This window comes from Jaculus jaculus, chromosome 5, assembly GCF_020740685.1.
Source record: "Jaculus jaculus isolate mJacJac1 chromosome 5, mJacJac1.mat.Y.cur, whole genome shotgun sequence".
NCBI classification, from domain to species: domain Eukaryota; kingdom Metazoa; phylum Chordata; class Mammalia; order Rodentia; family Dipodidae; genus Jaculus; species Jaculus jaculus.
Window position 1 is genome coordinate 51,689,836 of NC_059106.1, and position 19,609 is coordinate 51,709,444.

At 53.7% G+C, this 19,609-nt stretch overlaps 1 protein-coding gene across 2 annotated transcripts in view; it reads left to right on the forward strand.

Annotated features, from left to right (window-relative positions):
- Pax7 (paired box 7) overlaps positions 1 to 19,609 on the forward strand; it is a 113,946-nt gene that overhangs the window by 54,636 nt on the left and 39,701 nt on the right. For both annotated transcript variants that reach the window (XM_004657588.3, XM_004657589.2), the window contains exons 5-7: positions 10,332 to 10,531; positions 17,068 to 17,233; positions 18,335 to 18,537. In XM_004657588.3, coding sequence (XP_004657645.1) covers positions 10,332 to 10,531; positions 17,068 to 17,233; positions 18,335 to 18,537 — 569 coding nt within the window. The remainder of the gene's footprint in view (positions 1 to 10,331; positions 10,532 to 17,067; positions 17,234 to 18,334; positions 18,538 to 19,609) is intronic.

The window sequence follows — 19,609 nt, forward strand, 5'->3', positions numbered from 1 at the left end:
GCCCATCAGAACCTAAACCTGTCAGGTTTCTTTTATAGATGAGAGGAAAGACAGGGTCTGGGGTAGTGGCTGGTTGAGCTGACTGGCCCTGGGTGCAGCCTCTGCTTACAGCATTTTTTTTTTTAAAAATATTTATTTATTTATTTGCAAGGAGAGAGAGAGAGAGAAAGAAGAGAGACAGACAGATAGAATGGGTGCACCAGAGCCTCTTGCCACTGCAAACTCCAGATGCATGAACCACTTTGCGCATCTGGCTTTACTTAGTAGTGGGGAATCTAACCCAGGTTGTTAGGCTTTGCAGGCAAGTGGCTTAACTCCTGAACCATCTCTCCAGCCCAGCATCTTCTTTTCTTTGTCTTCTCACTTCTATCACTGTTGCTGCTTTAGACATGACCTGTTCAGCACCCATGGCCTGTGGGAGGCCGATCTCCTTATCTGAGCATCCCCCAGTCTGGATACTGCACTTGGCCACACCCTTTCAGACAGGACCATGGGAGGCAGAGGTAGGAGAATGACTGTGAGTTTGAGGCCAACCTGAGGCTATGTAGTGAATTCCAGGTCAGCTTGGGCTACAGCAAGACCCTACTCAAAAAACAAAACAAAATAACAGCAACAACCGGAAACAAAACAAAACAAACAAGAAAGAAAGAAAAGAAGCAGGGCTGGAGAGATGGCTTAGCGGCTAAGGCGTTTGCCTACAGAGCCAAAGGATCCCGGTTTGATTCTCCACAACCCATGTAAGTCAGATGCACAAAGGGGCGCATGCATCTGGAGTTCATTTGCAGTGGTTGGAAGTCCTGACACACCTGTTCTCTCCCTCTCTCTTTCTTCTGCCTCTTTTGCTCTCTCAAATAAATAAATAAAATATATTTAAAAAACAAAAACAAATTCCCAATGAGTAAGGTAAATGAAAACTGGTGATTATTTTCAACATGGTCATAAAGCCACAGGGAGGTTGTAAAGGGGAATTTGAAGTCCGGCTCCTCTTCCAGTGTGGGCTCATTCGCATCTCCGAGGTGCTCACTTAAAATGTGTCTGACCACACAACCACACAGTACCCTTTCCATCAGTACTGCTTCCTTCTTCCTCGTCTGCCCTTTCCAGGCAGGACTATGTAGAAGCAGCGCCCTCTAGTGCCCAAGACCTGTTAGCACAGGGCCATGGTCAGAGGAAGCACCACATTTTGTGGTGCGAATTATCTGCAGGGCTCAGAATTCAAACTGCAACCTGAAGGCGTTAGGTGGGGGACGCCTGGAGGAGGAAGGCTTTAGTTGTGAACAAGCAAGGATTCTAGTCCCAGCTTCCCCCAAATGTTTCCTTGTCCTTCCACACCCCACCTCCCTCCCGGGAGAGAGTGAAATAGGAAAGGGTTGGGGTCCCAGAGAACATATTTGTATCCCCACCACCAGGGAGGCCTCTCAGGAATCGAGGGTTCTGATGGTGTGTGTCTGGCTCTGGGTTCTTGGGGTCTGCAGACACTGCAGGGTCTCAGCCTCTGCCGGCCAAGAATCCCCTTAAGATGCAGGAAGCACCCCCTGCTGGATGGTGAAGGTCACCCCTCACTTGGACCAAGAGATGGGTGTGGCAGATCATCTGAAGTGGATGGGGGGAGGAGAGAGAGAGAGAGAATGGGCACCAGGGCCTCTAGCCACTGCAAATGAACTTCAGATAGATGCACCACCTTGTGCGTCTGGCTTTAAGTGGGTGCTGGGGAGTCAAGCCAGGGTCCTTAGGTGTTGCAGGCAAACGCCTTAACTGCTGAGCCATCTCTCCAGCCCTCCTCCTTCTTCTTGTTTGGTTTGTTTCTCCGAGGTCGGGTCTCACTCTAGCCCAGGCTGGCCTGGAACGCAAGGTGATTCTCCTATCTCAGCCTCCCAAGTGCTGGGATTGAAGGTGTGCGCCAGCTCCCCCAGAGGCTTCTGTTCCTTGTGTCCTTCCTCCCTCCTTCCTTCTTTCTCTGTTTTTGTATGTTTGTGTCTGTGTGTGTGCCTGTGGAGGCCAGAGGTGGACCTTGGGTGTCTGAAATCACTTTCCACCTTATTTTTTAAAAATATTTTATTTTTATTTATGGGGGCAGGAGAGAGAGAGAAAGAATGGGCATGGGGCCTCCAGCTACTGTACACAAACTCCTCCAGACGCATGCGCCATCTTGTGCATCTGGCTTACATGGGTACTGTGGAATCAAACCTGGGTCCTTAGGCTTCACAGGCAAGTGCCTTAACCACTAAGCCATCTCTCCAGCCCCCTTTCCACCTTATTTTTGTGAGACAGGGTGTCTCACTGAATCTAGAGCTCACAGGTTGGGCTAGACTCACTATCCAACAAGCCCCAGGGACCCTCCTATCTCTGGCTCATGAAAGCTGGGGTGACAAGCGTGCACTACCGCACACAGCACTGACATTGCATTGCAGACAGGCCACCACGCCCAGCACGTACATGGGTGCTGAGTATCCAAGCTCAGGCCCTCATGTTTGGGTAGCAATCACCTCACTGACTGACAGTGGTCGTGGCAGGTCCCCAAGACTGAACATCCCTTTTCCACCCTGATGTAAACTTGGACCAGGTACTGGAGATAATGGAGGCCCCAGATGCCCTGAGGCCTCAGGACATTCCTGCTCCCCCAGGTCTTGCAAGGAGTGGGATGGGGGAGGGCAGTAGGTTCTGGGGTTAATGGAGATCCCATCTGCTCAGGGTGGGATTCCAGGGGCATAAGCAGACCCTCCAGCTGCTCCTGAGTTCCTCCCCCGCCCCATGACTACTGAGCTGTGCAGCCTGAATAGACCACTGTGTGGTTGGGACCTTGTCACCAGGACAGGGTATGGGGTGTGCATGCGTGCGTGCGTGCATGTGTGCGTGCATGTGTGTGTGTACGTGCACAGGAGAGAGTAGTCAAGTATGGACGGAAATGAGGTCAGAGCTTCTGAGCAGCCCCCCGGCTTTCCTCCACCCCAAGGCAGCACCGAGCCCTTCACCGTTGAGCCCCCACTGGACACAGTGCAGGTACCCAGGACACATCTGAAACAAGTCAGGTGGACAGTTCTGTTCTGCGTCAGTAAAGCAAACACAACCCCCCCACCCCCTCGCTGATCCAGATGCAGACTGGACTGTTGAGAAGAGCAGTGTGTCCCCAGCACCACTGTGTGCCTTGAGGTCCTAACCCACCCCATCCCCATACATCACTGGCACACACACTCCGGCGCCCCCTCAGCCCCAGTCACAAGATTCATCAGTAAACAGTTGCCAGATAAGATGAAAGCAGCCATCCTCAGAGGGCTGGTGGTATCAGCTATTGGGAGAGTGTTGGGGACAGACAACAAAACAGATTCTCAATGAGCATATATGCTGTGGAAGGTGGGGGGGCTCCCTAGTATGATAAGACTTCATACTGGGCGGGGGGATGTCCTCAGAGTCCTCGTGTGTCAGAAGTGTGTGTCCTCCAGGAACCAGCCAGGTCAAGAGGGCATGCTCCCAGAGGGAGGGTACTCCGGTGGAGGGGGCTCGGATCTGGGATGGGCAGGGGCACAGGCGTGCACGAACCTGCACTCACAGAGGGGAGTTCAGGGAGAGGCAGGGAAGACATACTGGGGGGGGGGAGGGGCAGGACTGGGGCGGGGAGCTACATTCCCAGTTTCCAGGCCGTAGTATTTGGCTGGGGGCATTTGAGGTATGTCTGCGTGGCAGTACCAGTGCTGAGATGGGCACTGAAGAGAAATGCAAGGGGAAGAGGTGGACAGGAGGGTACACCTTTTCAGTCCCCAGGGAGGTTCACTTGCAGCAGCTCCTCCTCTCCGTGGATCACCCCACCCTGCCCTGTGCGGGCAGCTCCCGCAAACCCACCTGGCCCGAGCACTCCTGGTGCAAGGGTTACAGCTGAGCAGTTTCCGCAGAGGGGCCCAGGCCCACTGGCCCCCCAGCTGAGCAGCAAATGACTTTTCTATTTTCCGAAGCCTGCGCCCAGGCCTGTTTGGTATTCAGGGACGCCAGGCCCACACTCACCAGCTCTCGGCTCTGCCCGAGTTACTTGATTAAAACGCATATCAACTATTATGTGATTCATTTCTCCATCACAGCTCTGTGCTGGGGCCTATGTTAAACTGTAATCACAACTGGGCTGGGAGGTGGCAGGAGAGGGGAGAGTGTCTGTGATGGGGTGTGGGGTAGAGAGACCCGAGACACCAACGTCCCTGCTGGTTTCCAATGGCTGAGAGTGATGGGGCATTGGGTAGTGGGCACCTTCCTCCTGCTTTTCGCAAGGTGGTCAGCTTCAGAAATGGCTACCAAGTATTCAAGGCTTTTCCTCTAGCAAGAGAGAGGACTGGGGCCGGTGAAGAAGCCACGACACGTTTAGGACCATAGGAAGTGTCTATAATTCGGAGGAGCTGCAGCAGGGTTTGTCTGTGATGGGGCTGGGAGCCCCAGGTTCCCACCTCCCTGCCTATGAAGCAGGCAGATAGTCCCTGCTGGCCCTCCACGGTGCTGGGCAAGGCCATGCAAAGGGCGTGCAAACTGTAGCTCGTGGGGCACAAGTGATGGCAGTGACCACTGCAGGGTGTCAGTTCAGAAGGCACTCGGGGTCACTTTTCCAGGCTGCAGTCATTGGCCAAACTGCCCTAAGCCACCTGCGGTGTGCTGACCAGACAATGCTCTGAAACCTGCTGGCCTGACAGACCAGCAGAGCCATCTGCAGACATGGGCAGTCACTGCTGAGGGCAAAACACAACTTATCCCTGTTTGTTGATGAGAAGGTTGAGCAGCCCCAGCCTGGTGCTGAGATCCATCTGGGCAGGCTTGGGAAGCTCTGCCAAGGGGATACCCTCTATAGGGGAGTCGTGTTGGATGAACAGGGTCCCAACCCACAGCAGGGGCCAGGGCTGAGGTGGAGGCCAGAGAAACCCCGCTGATTTACACAGGAAGCTGCGAGGTGAATGGGGAATCCTATGTGGAGAAGCTAAGCGTGTGGATTCTTGGCACGTGGATTGGGTGCAGTTGGTTATGGCTTCCTGGAGGAAGGTGGGCTATGGAAAGAGACCCCCAAAGGTGGGCAGAAACAAGGTGAGAGGGAGGCAGCACCATCTGTCTCCAGCAACCTTCCGTCTTCTACCATCGACTCCCTCTGGTTTGAAGTCTCTTGGCTTTGATCAACCCAGGGACTCAGCCATCCTATGCTGTCCTTCAGGTGTCCCCAGGTGGGTCTGAGGCTTCTGCCAGTTACATGGCAGTCTTTTGTTGCTGTTGTTGCTCAAGGTAGGCTTTCGCTCTAGCCCAGGCTGACCTGGAATTCACTATGTAGTGTCAGGGTGGCCTTGAACTCACAACGATCCTCTTACTCCTGCCTTCCCAGCATTAGGATTAAAGGCGTGCGCCACCACACCCAGCATCTGGGCAGTCTTGATGTCTGATATCTCTCCATCCTGCACATCCACTTGAGTGCCATGCTTCCCCCTTTGGACTGGAAAGTCCCAGCATAGGAGTGATGCCTCCTCCATCAGACCCTGAGCTTCCTAAAACAGACAGTTTCTTGCCCATAGGATTAAGGTCCTCCAAAGCCCGGTGTGGTGGCTCACAACTCTAATTCTAGTACTTGGGAGGCTGAGGTAGGAGGATCTCCATGAATTCAAGGCCAGCCTGGGATATATAAGATCTTATCTCAAAATAACAACAAAAACGACAGATGTGGTCGACCCTGCTTTTAATCCCAGGACTCTAGAGGCTGAGGTAGGAGGATTGGCATGAGCTCAAGGCCAGCCTGGGCTCAAAGTGAGTTCCAGGTCAACCTGGGCTAGAGTCAGACCTTGCCTTTAGAAAATAAAAAATATTGGGGGCCCCAGAGGAGAGTGACGCCTCTTCCTTGCTGGCTGTGGGCTCTGTTAGTCCTCTAAGCAGAACCCAGAGGGGCCCTTCGCTGTCCTAGACTAGCCCTGGACCCCTCTGGTCTCCACACTTGCACGGCCATGCCTTTATCCACTCAGCCTTCTCCCAGACTCCTGCTGTCCCTTCAATAGACGTGGCTCCATGTCTGCTCTCCTCACTGCCCCCTTCCACGCCAGCTGCCCAGGCTCCATCAAGATCAGCAGCAGATCTCCCTGGTGGAGGACTCTCCGCAGCCTGCAGGGCCGGTCTGTGCCCAGTGCACGCGTAGTACTATGGATTGATTTAACTGGAGGCTGGAGGGTTCTGTGGGGGGAGGAAGAGGCTCCAAGGGGATGAGGCATGGGAAACCGAATCAAGGGTGCAGGGGCAAAGGGGGCTTGGGGTTCTTTGGCCCCCTTCATTCCTTCCTTCTCCCCCTTCTGTCATCACCACCATCGTCATTAATAAAATGGCCCCATGTGCATGTACCCTTTTTGTCCCAAATGACTTCCCATGTATTTTGTTCCAGTCCTGAAGATACCCAGTAAGGCAGGCAAGAACACATGGTGTCTTCATTTTACAGTTGAGAAAGGCAAGGTCTAGAGAGAGGAAGTGACATGATCAAGGCCCCGTACCAGGGAAAGACAGAGTCCAGGATCACTCTCTCAGATCCACGAGACCAAGACTGCTGACTAGACCGCAGCTGTCCCAGGGGCTCTCAAACTCCCCCCATCCCCCCCTGCTCTATCCCTCTTCCCATGGTCTACCAGGCTGTGGGCCCCCTTCGAGTGACTGAAGCTCTCTGAGTCTTGTCTTCCCTATTGGTAAACAAGGCAGAAGTCTCTGCTGCACAGATCTGTCAGATGAGGCTGGCTGGAATGGGAGTCCTGTCCCCTGGGCTGGGCTAGGGAGTGGGTGGGATCCTGTGTCGGGACTGAAGAGTCACAAAACGATTGCAATTGTGAGCTCTCAGGTTTTCTCTGGATCTCTGTGGACTTGCTCTCCTCAGCATCCAGAGGGTTGTCATGGCAACACCTCATCCCAGAGGTCCCATCCAGACTTGAGAGCCTCACTTTGCTTTCCTTAGTCTGGGCTTCAGATCCACAGAGGTCCCCAGACCCTTGCCAGCTAAGAGGTGGGAGGAACTTGGATCAGAATTTGAGGATGAGTCTGGAAATCTGGCTGGGGTTTGGAGAACAGGAGCATGGGGTAGGACTGGAGGGAAACTAGAGCAGGCTGAGATAGGACACCTTGAGGTTTACCTCTCAGCCAGCAGAAAGCAAACCCGGGTCATCCACCTGTGGTCAGTTTTGGTCACAGTCCTGGAGTCCATTGTTATCTCCTTAGGATTTTATTTTATTACTTCATCCTTGAGACTGGCTGCTGTGTAGCCCAGCCTAGCCTAAAACCCACTATGCAGCCAAAGATGGCCTAAACTCCTGATAGTCCTGCCTCCACGTCCCGGGCGCTGACATTAGAGGCATAAGCCGCCACACCCGCTTTATGTGGCCATCAAACCTAGGGCTCTGTGCACGCTAAGTAAGCACTTTACCTACCGAGCCACATTCCCCAGGCCCCTTCCTTCTGTATCTTCATTGTATGCAGAAATACCTTAAACACCCAATTCAAGCTGGGCAGAGGTAAGAGGATCACTGTGAGTTCGAGGCCATCCTGAGACTACATAGTGAATTCCAGTTCAGCCTGGATTAGAGTAAGTTGAAAAAAAAAATTCAAAAGGTTGTGGAGTTGGCTCAGCAGTTCAAGGTGCTTGCTTGCAAGGTCCATTTAAGACCCCAGTAGCCTACATAAAGCCGGATGGGCATTCATTTGCTGTAGCAAAAGACCCTGGCATACACATGTGCAAATTAGTAACTGAAATGAAATTAACCTAATTCAATGAAGCTATGCTCTTGTCAATGGCACAAACATCATTTCTGGTGAGCGGATGGGACCACAGAGACCAGTAGCCTAAAAACCAGCACTGTTATTAAATTCTGCCTGGATACTGTGGCCCATGGGGAGCTCTGAGCCCAGGCCTGGCTGAGATGTCAGGAAGGAGAAGAGTTGTGTTTAATTGTCCTGTGTGGGAGACATCAGCCGCTTAATGGCTCAGCAAAGTTAAATATCATGGCTTGGGGATGTAGCTCAGCAGGTAGAGGGCTTACCTAGTATGCAGTAAGTACTGGTTTCCATCCCCACCACATAAACCAGGAATAGTGGTGCCCATCTGGAGTCCTAGCACTTGAGAGTGCAGGAGGATCAGACATTCTAGGTCATTTGTCAGCTACATAGCAAGTTCTAGGCCAGCCTGTGCTACCCGAGACTCTGTTCTAAAAAACTAAATAACACAAAAAGCTCATGCCTTCAGTTTCTCTGGGCAATAGCCCTGTGGTCCCGCTGGACACACTGGACAGCATACATAGAACCTCTCTTGGTCTTCGGAGAAGGTTCTGTGAGACAACGCTGTCCCGTGCTGACTGGAGATGCCTAGTCAGGCTGTGGAGGCTCCTCTCTCTGACCTCGAGGCTCTGAGGGGGGTTCTCTGCCCATGGCTTTGCATCCAGTAGCCCTGATTCCCATCCACAGAGCTCAGGCCTGAGCTGGAGGGAGCCTGTGGCCAACACTTGTTACGCTGCCCACTCCCCTGTCCTGGGGCTCCAGAGCCTGCACTCCTGGTGGTGTCCCATCAGAACGCCAAGGCCATGTGGCCAGCTTCAGGAACAAACTTCTTGGGCTCTGGTACATTTGGCTCTGAGATCCAGGGGCACTGGAAGAGGGAGGGGCCACAGGATGGTAGCTGTGCCCACCCTGGTCTGCTCTTATTGGCACTGCAGGGGTTAGGCAACTGCCAGGCTGGCTGGAAAGGGATCTGACCTTAGGTGTCTTCCCTCAGTGATGACAGGCAGGATGCAGCGAGGACACCCTTGCCATGGGTTTCCTGGCTGTGGGGCGTGACGTCAAGATCAGTGAAGGCCTGGCCGTAGTCAGTAAGATGCTGGGACAGGTCTCCAATGGACGTGATGAAGGAATGGAGGCAAGGGGAGCTAGGGAGGAGCAGGTTCAGTGTAAGGAAGGAAGGTGGAGGGCTGGAGAGATGTCTTGGTGGTTAAGCGCTCGCCTGTGAAGCCTAAGGACCCCGGTTCGAGGTTCAGTTCTCCAGGTCCCACGTTAGCCAGATGCACAAGGGGGGCACACGTGTCTGGAGTTCGTTTGCAGAGGCTGGAAGCCCTGGCGCGCCCATTCTCTCTCTCCCTCTATCTTTCTTTCTCTCTGTGTCTGTTGCTCTCAAATAAATAAATAAAAATTAAAAAAAAAAAAAAGAAAGGAAGGTGGAAAGTTACCAAGCAAGACACGCACACATATATAAACGCATGCACACACATGCACGCACACCCCTCTTCCCCACGTGCCGCTGGCCCCTGGCGGCAGGTTCAGTCCCTTGTGCAACGACCGTCCTGCAAGGTCTTCGCAACATGCTCTTCCTTCAGCCTGATAGGCCTTTCCTAGCACCGCCTCTCCATCTCTGAAATGTATATATTTTTTGGTGGGGGCAAGATTTCAAGGTATCTCGCTCTAGCCCAGGCTGACCTGGAATTCACTCTGTAGTCTCAGGGTGCCCTTGAACTCACGTTGATTCACTTACCTCAGCCTTTCAAGTGCTGGGATTAAAGGTGTGCGCCACCACGCCCGGCCTGAAATGCTATATTTGTTTTTGTTCCCACCGTGTTCCGAATGGGGGTGTTTATGGGTGGGTTTCCTTGTGGGAAGGGCCTCGATCCTGAGTCTATGGAGAACATCAGATTCAAGTGACCACATTCTCCTTCCTTTAGAACATGTCTTCCTGTGAATGTGAATTCTTTATGCATGTGTGCATATGTCCCACATGCGTGGTGTGCATGTATGTATGTGTGCTCATTGCAATCAAGTGCTGCATGCATTATGTGCACATATGTATGTGGAGCTCAGAGTGTTAGCCTCAGAAATTCCATCCACCTCCTCTGAGACAGGGTCTCTCACTGGCCTGGAGCTCACCAATGATGCTAGACTAGCCAGCTAGCAACCCCACCCCCGCCCAGGGTCCTCCTGTCCTGCCGCCCCATTATGGGGACCAGTACATGCCACTATACCCAGCGTCCATGCGGGTTCTGGAGATGGGACTCAGGTCCTCATGTTTGTGGGGCAAGCACTTTACCCACAGAGACATTCCCCACCTCCCCAGTGATGAGTACCCTTCTGTGTAGCTGCCAATAATCTAATACCCAATGGGAGGGGACTGACTTTGCAAACAACGGAGTTTCCCAGAAAGGGCTTAGCGGAACCCCTAGGGATGGACTTCTCGCCCTTCACTACCAAGGGAAGCTGTGGTGAGCACCCTTCTTGCTGGGGCCTGGCAGGCACCTGATGCCCAGATGTTCAAAGGTGGGCCCAAATGTGACCCGTGCCCTTCGTCTCACTGAGCCCGCTGTGTCCCCCGGCTGCAGGGAACCGGCTGGACGAGGGCTCGGATGTGGAGTCGGAGCCCGACCTCCCGCTGAAGCGCAAGCAGCGCCGCAGCCGGACCACGTTCACGGCTGAGCAGCTGGAGGAGCTGGAGAAGGCCTTCGAGCGCACCCACTACCCGGACATCTACACCCGCGAGGAGCTGGCGCAGAGGACCAAGCTCACAGAGGCACGCGTGCAGGTGAGAGGACACCCAGGTCGGTGGGTCCCGACTTCCAGAATCACCCACGGGTGATCCCACGTGGCCTTAGAATCGCCAAAGCAGTAATGCCCCAGCCCTGACACATTAGAGAGCCGCAAGTGTTGGTGGACTGACTTACTGACTCACTGAGAGGTGGAGCGCACAAGTGTAGGGAGAGAGAGAGAAGGAAAGAAGAAAATGAAGAGGGGAAGCAGGAGAGAAGTGGCAGAGAGGGGAGGAGGAAGGAAGAAAGAGAGGGCACTGTTTAGTCAGACGGGACAGGGCAGGTGCAATCTCCAAATCTCTTGTGAAGGGCGGATGTAACCAGGAGGGAAAGTTTCCAGCAGGCCTAGCTTCCTCCAGGGGGAAATGAGGTCTCCACTGTGGGAAGCAGCTAGAGGCTGATGCATTCTGGTTGGCTTAAAGCATCAAGGTGAGGTAGGTACACCTAAGACCTTGAATACCTCCACCAGTACCATCAGGGTCAAGGTTCCCCGCTAGTGGGGCTGGCGACAGTGAGATGGGCCAGAGCCCGCTGAGATCCCCAGGCTGAGATCTTAGGGATAGTTCCTACAACCTGGAGCACATGGTAGGTACATCTCACAGCCCAGCCGCAAAGGGCCAAGGCAAGGGCTCGGAAGAAGAGGACGGTACTGGTGAATGGCTCGTGTGAAAACCTGGTCCTTAGCTGTCTTCACCATGGACTGTGGAAGTGGGTCTGCAGAGGGGACACCAGGACATCCCCACTGACACACAGACCAAATGTGCCACCCAAGGGGTGCCAGTCTTCCTCGGATACCCACTGGCTGCAATTTGAGGTGGTGGAGATGAAACCTGTATTGTCAAGTTAGGGTGGCCACTTCTCCAACCCATGTCACAGGTTGCAGAGACTGGGGCTTAGAGTCCCAACCTTCTGGGGACCACAGCTGGCCCGGCCAGGCTAGTGCCGGAGCTCCTTTCTTTCCATGTCTACAAGGAGGAAGCTGGCTCAGGAGTTTAAAGCAATAGGGAAAGTCTTAGAGGAAACTGACCTGAAACCCTCCAGGAACCAGTGTGCCTCCCTCTGGCCTCCCACCTCTGCTCAGGAGTGGAGAACCTCTTGGCTGCCTCTGAGGGGAACCCCAAGGGGAAGGGCAGGCAGCAGCAGCCAGTTCATCTCATCCTTTCCCGCCCTGGCCCCGGTGACACCCGAGCTACCCGCCCTCTGCCCCTGATCCCTGCAGCTGTTGCTTCCGGAGCAAGGAGCATTCCTCTCGGCTTTCTCATCACCACCACGTCTGGCAGCCTCGCCGCTTCTCACCACCCCAAGCCTGGCAGCTCCTTGTAAAAGTGCCTGGCTGTCAGGGCAATGCTTTTATTGGCTCAGGGAACCAGGGAAACAGGTGTCACTCAAGTTCTAAAGGAAGGAGGGAGCTGGGAATGGAGGAGGCAAGTCCAGGTGAACGGGACGTGCGGGTCCCTGGCAGGCATAGGACTCTTTGCCACTTGTGACAAGCTTCCACTTCCAGGAGTGGGTCAGGACAGGGTGTCCCCACTTCAGCTTTTCCAACAGAGGAGAATACCAAAGATATTAAGCTCTTTTTGAAAACTGTAATTAATGTGTGATGTGTGTGCGCATGTGTGTGTGTGTGATCTTGCCGCTGCAAACAGACACTAGATACATGCACCACTGTGCATCCAGATTTACATGGGTGGCTGGGCAATTGAACCCGACTGGCAGGGTTTGCCAACAAGCATCTTTAACCACGGAGTCATCTCCTCAACCCAAGTTCTTACAGAATAAACAGAAACTGACCCAAAATATCAGCACGCTTATGGAAGCCCACAAGCTCACCTCCCCTGCAGCCCCACGCTCTCTCTTCTGGTTTCAGTCGCTGAGCACTTGCTGTTTGCCTGGTGTGCTCTGCACTCTGGAGAGACAGCGGGTAAACACGTCTGTGCCTGTACAGCTGGTGTTCCCCAAACATGTTGGAAGATGGACATGGAGACCACGGGGCTCCCACAGCTCTGCTCTCAGGATGGCCTAGAGCCTCCCTCCTCTGAAGGCTGCAGCCATGACATGGTGCTGGCAGCAGTCTGCACAGCCAGTAGAAAGCCCAGTCACAGGCAGGGCAGGGTGCCCATCCACCAGCAGAGTGGCCCGGCTCTGGACCAATCTGCAAATAGCTGGTGGTCCTGCCCCATCCTGGCCTGCAGCATCCGTGGGGTTGAACAGGTCTAACTGTGCACAGAGTCCATGATCCCGAGCCTGGACCCTGCTTTTAGAAATAGAGGCTGGTGCCGGGTGTGGTGATGCACGCCTTTAATCCCAGCACTCGGGAGGCAGAGGTAGGAGGATTGCTGTGAGTTCAAGGCCACCCTGAAACTCCATAGTGAATTCCAGGTCAGCCTGGGCTAGAGTGTGATACTACCTCAAAAAACAAAAAACAAAACAAAAGTAGAGGCTGGAGGAATGGCTTAGCAGTTAACATGTTTGCCTGCAAAACCAAAGGACCCAGGTTTGAATCCCCAGGACCCATGTTAGCCAGATGCACAAGGAGGTGTATGCATCTGGAATTTGTTTTCAGTGGCTGGAGCCCTGGTGCACCCATTCTGTCCTACTCTCTCCTTCTTTCTCTGTCAAATAAATAACTAAATTTAAATAAAATGTTTTTTTCAAAAGAATAGAGGCTGTGGGACTGACAGGCCTCAAGGTAAGCTGATGGCATTTCCTATGCCTGCCTGTGAGAACATTCCCCCATTCTTCAGTGACAAGAGCCGAGACCTCTGGCCATTGCGTAGCCGTCACTTCAGAACCCTGTGATTGGCTGTGGTTTGTTTCTCCGAAGAGACACCCCAGTTTGTAGGTATTAGAGGGTCTTGCTAATGAGCAGTGTGCGCTGGTATGTGGTGTGTGTGCATGTGGTGTGTGCACGTGTGTGCAGGTGTGCACAAGAAGTCATCAGGTGTTCTCTGTGGCTCTCTTTGGCCATGTCTCCCTGAACAGAACCTCTCACTGGACCTGAAGCTCCTTGTGTGGTTTTGTTTTTGTTTTTTCTATAGTTAGTCAGTTAGAGCCCCACTGGCCCTTCTGTCTCCATTCCCCTCAGTGCTGGGGCTGCAGGCATATGTGGCCCTGCCTGGCTTTTTATGTGGGTACTAGGAATCAAACTCAGGTCTTTATTCTCATACCTTCTGAGCTATCTCCTCAGTCACTGTACACTTAATTATCATCTATCTATCTATCTATCTACTTACCTATCATCTATCAAGACAGAGAGAGACTATGAGTACATCAAGGCCTCTTGCTGCTGCAAACGAGCCCCAGTGCATATGCCACTTGGTGCATCTGGCTTTATGTGAGTGCTGGGGAGTCAAACTCAGGCTCTCAGGCAAGTATGCACCTTTAATTGCTAAGCCCTCTCCTAGTCCTCCACTTAACGTTTTTTTTTAAATTTAATTTTGAGAGAGAAAGAGAGAGAGAGAGAGAGAGAATAGGCATGTCAGGGCCTCCAGCCACTGTAAATGAACTCTAGACGCATGAACCACCTTGTGCATCTGGCTTACATGGGTCCTGGGGAATTGAACCTGGGTTCTTTGGCTTTGCAGGCAAGCACTTTAACCACTAAGCCATCTCTCCAGCCCATACAGTGGATCTTTTAATGACTCCAGCTAGCATTTACAGCACATGCGTGTTATGCCAGACACACTACTCATGACTCCACGTCACCGCCTGTTCTTGCTGCAACCCTAGGAAACAAGTGGATTCTTCTCCCCACACTGCAGATGGGAAAACTGAGGTTGACTATGGGAAGCAACTTCCCAGAGATAGTTGGAACCCTATTGTGTCTGGACTCGTGCCACGTTGATCTTGTTCTTTCCCTGAGCTAAGCTTGGAGATAGATGAGGTGGTGAATCTAGCAGTGCACACAGAGAGCGCCGCTGTGCACAGCTCCCAGTGCTGGGATGGAAAAGGATCAAAGATGGTGACCTGGGTGTGGTGGCGCACGCCTTTAATCCCAGCACTCAGGAGGAAAAGGTAGAAGGATGGCTGTGAGTTTGATGCCACCCGAGACTACACCATGAATTCCAGGTCAGCCTGGGCTAGAGTAAGACCCTACCTTAAAAAGGAACAAAAGAGGGCTGGAGAGATGGCTTAGCAGTTAAGCGCTTGCCTGTGAAGCCTAAGGACCCCGGTTCGAGGCTCGGTTCCCCAGGTCCCACGTTAGCCAGATGCACAAGGGGGCGCACGCGTCTGGAGTTCTTTTGCAGAGGCTGGAAGCCCTGGCGCGCCCATTCTCTCTCTCTCTCCCTCTATCTGTCTTTCTCTCTGTGTCTGTCGCTCTCAAATAAATAAATAAAAAATTTTAACAAAAAGGAACAAAAGAAAGAAAGAAAGAGAAGGAATAATCAGAGCTGGGGTGTGGCTCAGGCAGAGCATGTGCTTAGCGTGTGTGAGGCCCTGCGCTCCGTCACTGGTGTTACACACGGTCAGGCATAGCACAACCCAGCCCCTGGAGAGATAGCTAAGGGAATGAAGTGCTTATTGCACAGCACTGAGTTTGGCTACCCAGACTGCAGGCCAACATCGGAAGCTGTGGTGGGTGTCTGTGATCCCAGTGCACACACTAAAAGAAGGAGGCAGAGACAGGAGGATTTCACAGAAGGGCACAAAGGAAGCAGTGAATGAGAGACTCTGCGTCCAGTGAGGTGGAAGGCAAGGACGGAGCTAAAACGTGTCCTCTGGCCTCCCCACAAACCCACCATGGCACATGTGCATATGCACACACATATACCAAATAAATACATAAACAAAATCATTTTTAAAAACCCAGCCCTGGAGCTGGAGAGATGGCATAGTTGTTTAAGGCGCTTTCCTGCAAAGCCTAAGGACCCAGGTTTGACTCCCCAGAACCCACATAAGCCAGATGCATAAGGTGGCACATGCATCTGGAGTTTGACTGCAGTGGCTAGAGAACCTGGCATGCCAATTGTCACTTTCTCTCTCTCTCATTCTCTTTGTCTCTTGCTCTGTCTCTCTCATAAAGCAAAAACAAAAACCCAGCCCTGAAAAAGCTGGTCATGGTAGCGCATGCTAAATCCCAGCACTCGGGAGGCAAAGGATCACCATGAGTTTGAGGCCACCCTGAGACTACATAGTGAATTCCAGGTCAGCCTGAGCCAGAGTGAGACCTACCTCGAAAACACACACACACACACAAACCCCACAACCCAGCCCTGATCATGGTCATGGGCGGGGCTCTGGGGCCACCTCTGTCCCTCCTGGAGCCCTGATGCCTGCCTGTAAGCACGCAGGTCCCCTCAGCCTCAGAGATGCTCTCAAAGCAGCAGTGCAGGGTTGTCTGTTCCGTGCCAGGCACAGGGCACTACGAGGGCTGGAAGTGGGTCCTGCCCGCCCATCTCCTCAGTTTCTCAGCTGGCCCCCAGCAGAGTCCCCACAAGGTCTGCGGTGAGGCAGAAGGAGGACAAGGGAGAGGGCAGCAGCCGCACAGACAAGGAGAGCAAACGGGAGGCGTGCCCCACCAGCCCCGAGATGTCTGCCTGACTTGCGAGTGAGCTGCAGGGTTAGCTTGTCGACAAAATCTGTCCACTTCTAAAGAAAAGTGTGTATCCATCCCTTCCATAAAGGGCAGGCAGGCAGCTGTAGAAGCAACGTGTTCACAAAGGGAACCAGAATGGAGTGTTGAAAGTCGTGCAGGGACACATCACCTGCAAAGTCACCTCTCTGTGTCCCAAAGGGAAAGGCACTGAGGATTCAATAGCCCGAAGCCCAGGCCACCCTCCCCCAATCCAGGGAAGCTAGGCAAGACGAGACTGGGGTGAAGACCCTTCCCCATCCCCTGCATCAGTCGTTCTCTACCTGGGGCGTCTCCTCCCACATGGGGCCTAGGGAACACTGGCTTCATCTCGGCCCCCGATAATAGGAACCAAAAGTGGGTGCCTGCCGTGGCCCATGTTCCTTGCAGGGTTCACAGAGACCCCAGCCTGGTGGGCGGGCCCCTCCCAGTCTAGGACCACTGCAGAGAGAGGTGGGAAGATGCCACGACTTTGATTTTACTTGAAAGGCAGTTGGCATCATCCTTCCTCTAGGTGTTTCCATCTGCTTGCTCTGTTCGTGCCCACTGCCTCCAGGAAGGATAAGAAAATCTGTTGGTTGGCATTGGGGGCTCTCAGGTGCCTTCCATCGGCTGCTAGCCTTCCATCTTGGCAGATGTGGTCCTGATATTTGGAGGGGATGGGGGTCTTAGGTGACCTGGTGCCAGGGGCAGGGGAGGATGGGCTCCAGTTGGGCCTTGTGGCTCCATCATTGACACATACGAGCCCCCCTCCCTCCTCTTCCTTCCTTCCTTCCTTCCTCCCTCCCTCCCTCCCTCCCTTTCTTCTTTCCTTCCTTTTCCCCTCCCTCCCTTCCTTCCTTCCTTCTTTCCACATTCATTCACTCAGTTAGTATTTGTTGCACGCCCACGAGAAACAGAGTGCAGGGTTTCTCCCCTGGGTGTCAAGCCAACCATCTTCCCTTCTCTCCACTCAACCAGGTCTGGTTCAGCAACCGCCGCGCCCGCTGGCGTAAGCAGGCAGGGGCCAACCAGCTGGCGGCATTCAACCACCTTCTGCCCGGAGGCTTCCCACCCACTGGCATGCCTACACTGCCACCCTACCAGCTTCCGGACTCCACCTACCCCACCACCACCATCTCCCAAGGTGAGTGTTCCCAGCCCATCTGTCTTCCCCTTCCTCGTGACTGCGTGGACGTCTCTTGCAGGCAGTGGTACTTAGATAGGTGCAGTGCAGTGGCTCCGCATCCCAAATTCCAGGTCACTCAGGCCTGAAGAGCCAACCTCCTTCTTCCTGCCACCCTGAGACCCTGCAGGAAATGATGATTCTTGGGCCTGGTTCTTCTGGTAGCTTAAGAAGATCCCATGTGGCCTCAGCAAGGAGAGGGCAGAGGGAGGATGGGTGCAGGTAGCTGGTAGGAAATGCTGGAGGACCAGAGGGGACTTGAGGGAGGAAGAAGGGTTTCTTCTCAGCCTCCTGGACCCTCACCCATCCTGCCTTAACGGCATCGTAAACAGTAAACTCCACTCCCCGACATCTGCCTCGTGAGGCTGCCTCAAAGGGTCAGTAGCCTAGCGTTTGGCGAGAGAGGAGCCAGAACCCCCTGCCTGTGAGTGTCAGTAAGAGGTTGAGGCCACGCTGAGGACGGCCAGGCCCCAGCCCTGGAGGGCTGTGCTGGGGCCTCTTGGCAGAGCAACGCAGCGGCTCAGAAGAAAAATGGCTGCAGTTCAGTCTTCCCAAGCATGGTTCACTTGTTGGCCTTGCCTCTTACAACAGTGGCCTGACCCTGCTGAGCCTGTCCCCTCGCACCCCCCCCCCCCGCCCACATATACTGCAAAATGGGGGAACCGTTCTTCCGTTCCTTTCCTCAACCTTTGTCAAAGTACCTGGACAAGTGGTCGATACTCACAAAATAGCAATAGGACAAGTCTGGGTAGATTAAAGCTCCCAATGAATGAGGCATGATTTTCGGTCCAATTAGCATTTATTGAACACCTACTGTGTACTAAAGGCAAGCATGGCGATCCACGTGCAGGTTGCCTGGAGGTCATCTGGGCGTCAGTTAAGACCTGTCCAGTTCCTAAGGCTGCCTGAGAGCTTGTCCCATCCCAGGTCACCCAAGAAGCTGGTCCCCTCCCTCCAGGGTATAAGAGAGGGTGGAGAAAGCCTGCAGCTCCTGTCCTATCCTGGGAAGCCCAGTGTGCGGGGCAGAGCCACCTGCTGAGACGTGTCTGGGTCTCTCCTCAGACGGGGGCGGCACAGTGCATCGGCCCCAGCCGCTGCCACCATCTACCATGCACCAGGGCGGGCTGGCGGCAGCGGCGGCAGCCGCGGATACCAGCTCTGCCTACGGAGCCCGCCACAGTTTCTCCAGCTACTCGGACAGCTTCATGAACCCGGGGGCCCCCTCCAACCACATGAACCCCGTCAGCAACGGCCTGTCTCCTCAGGTAGGCAGCTTCCCCGCTCCTCCTGTGGGGCCCTTGGCCAGGCCGGCTCTCCTGTGGGCAGCGTGGTGTCACTCAGAGCCTTAGTTGCCAGAAGCTTTTGGTTGCTGGAGACGGTGACAGAGTTTGAGTGGGAGATGACTGCTCCTTCCCCCTCCCTTGTCACCTGAAGAATCACATTGCATTAGGACTCGCTCTTGGCCTACAGCTGCTCAGGGCTTCATAAACTGACCCGTCTGCCTCGGTGTCCAGACAGGGAGCATTAAGCGTGCTATTCCAACAGTGGCTAGGAAGCTTTGCACAGTCCCCACAGGAGGCTGGATGCATTTGTTTTTTTCATTTACCTATTTTAGAGAAAGAGAGAGAGAGAGAGAGAATGGGTGTATCAGGGCTACTTGTTGCTGCACATGAACTCCAGATGCATCTGGCTTTAAGTGGACACTGGGGGAATCAAACCTGGGCCTGCAGGCTTTACAAGCAAGCTCCTTTAGCTGCTGAGCCCCAGCCTTGCTTGGGGATTTGTTCTAAACCCCAAGGAGACTGTCCTAGATCCATGCTGTGTTCTGTTTCCCTCCCTTTCACCAGGAGAGACAGGACTGGGAGACAGGACTCTGTCCCGCGGGTGGAGAGAGTTGCATGAGCTTGTGGACCAGTTGCTCGGTTTGCTCACGTGTAATTGGTTGCGGGTTCAGTCACTCATTGCCTGATGGTGCCGTGAGAGATCTCACACGGGGAAGTGGGGAAGACACTACTGGGCTTGTGGTGGTGGTCAGTGGGTTTGGTACACAGACCCAGTGAGGCTTGGAGTCTGAGTCCATTTGAGGACCAGATAGCCTCGGGTTTCTTTGCATGTGCATGTTGAGTGTGGTGTGGGTGTTTGCACGGGTGTGGACTCACTTGTGTCTGCACGTGCACATGTGTGTGGAGGCCAGAGGTTGATGGTGGGTGTCTGCCGCGCACACATCTTTGAGACAGAGTTTCTTGCTGAACCTGAGGCTCATCATCTCAGCTAGATCAGCTAGCCAGCAAGCCCCAGGGACTCCCCTGTCCTTGGTTGTCCAATGCTGGGATTGTC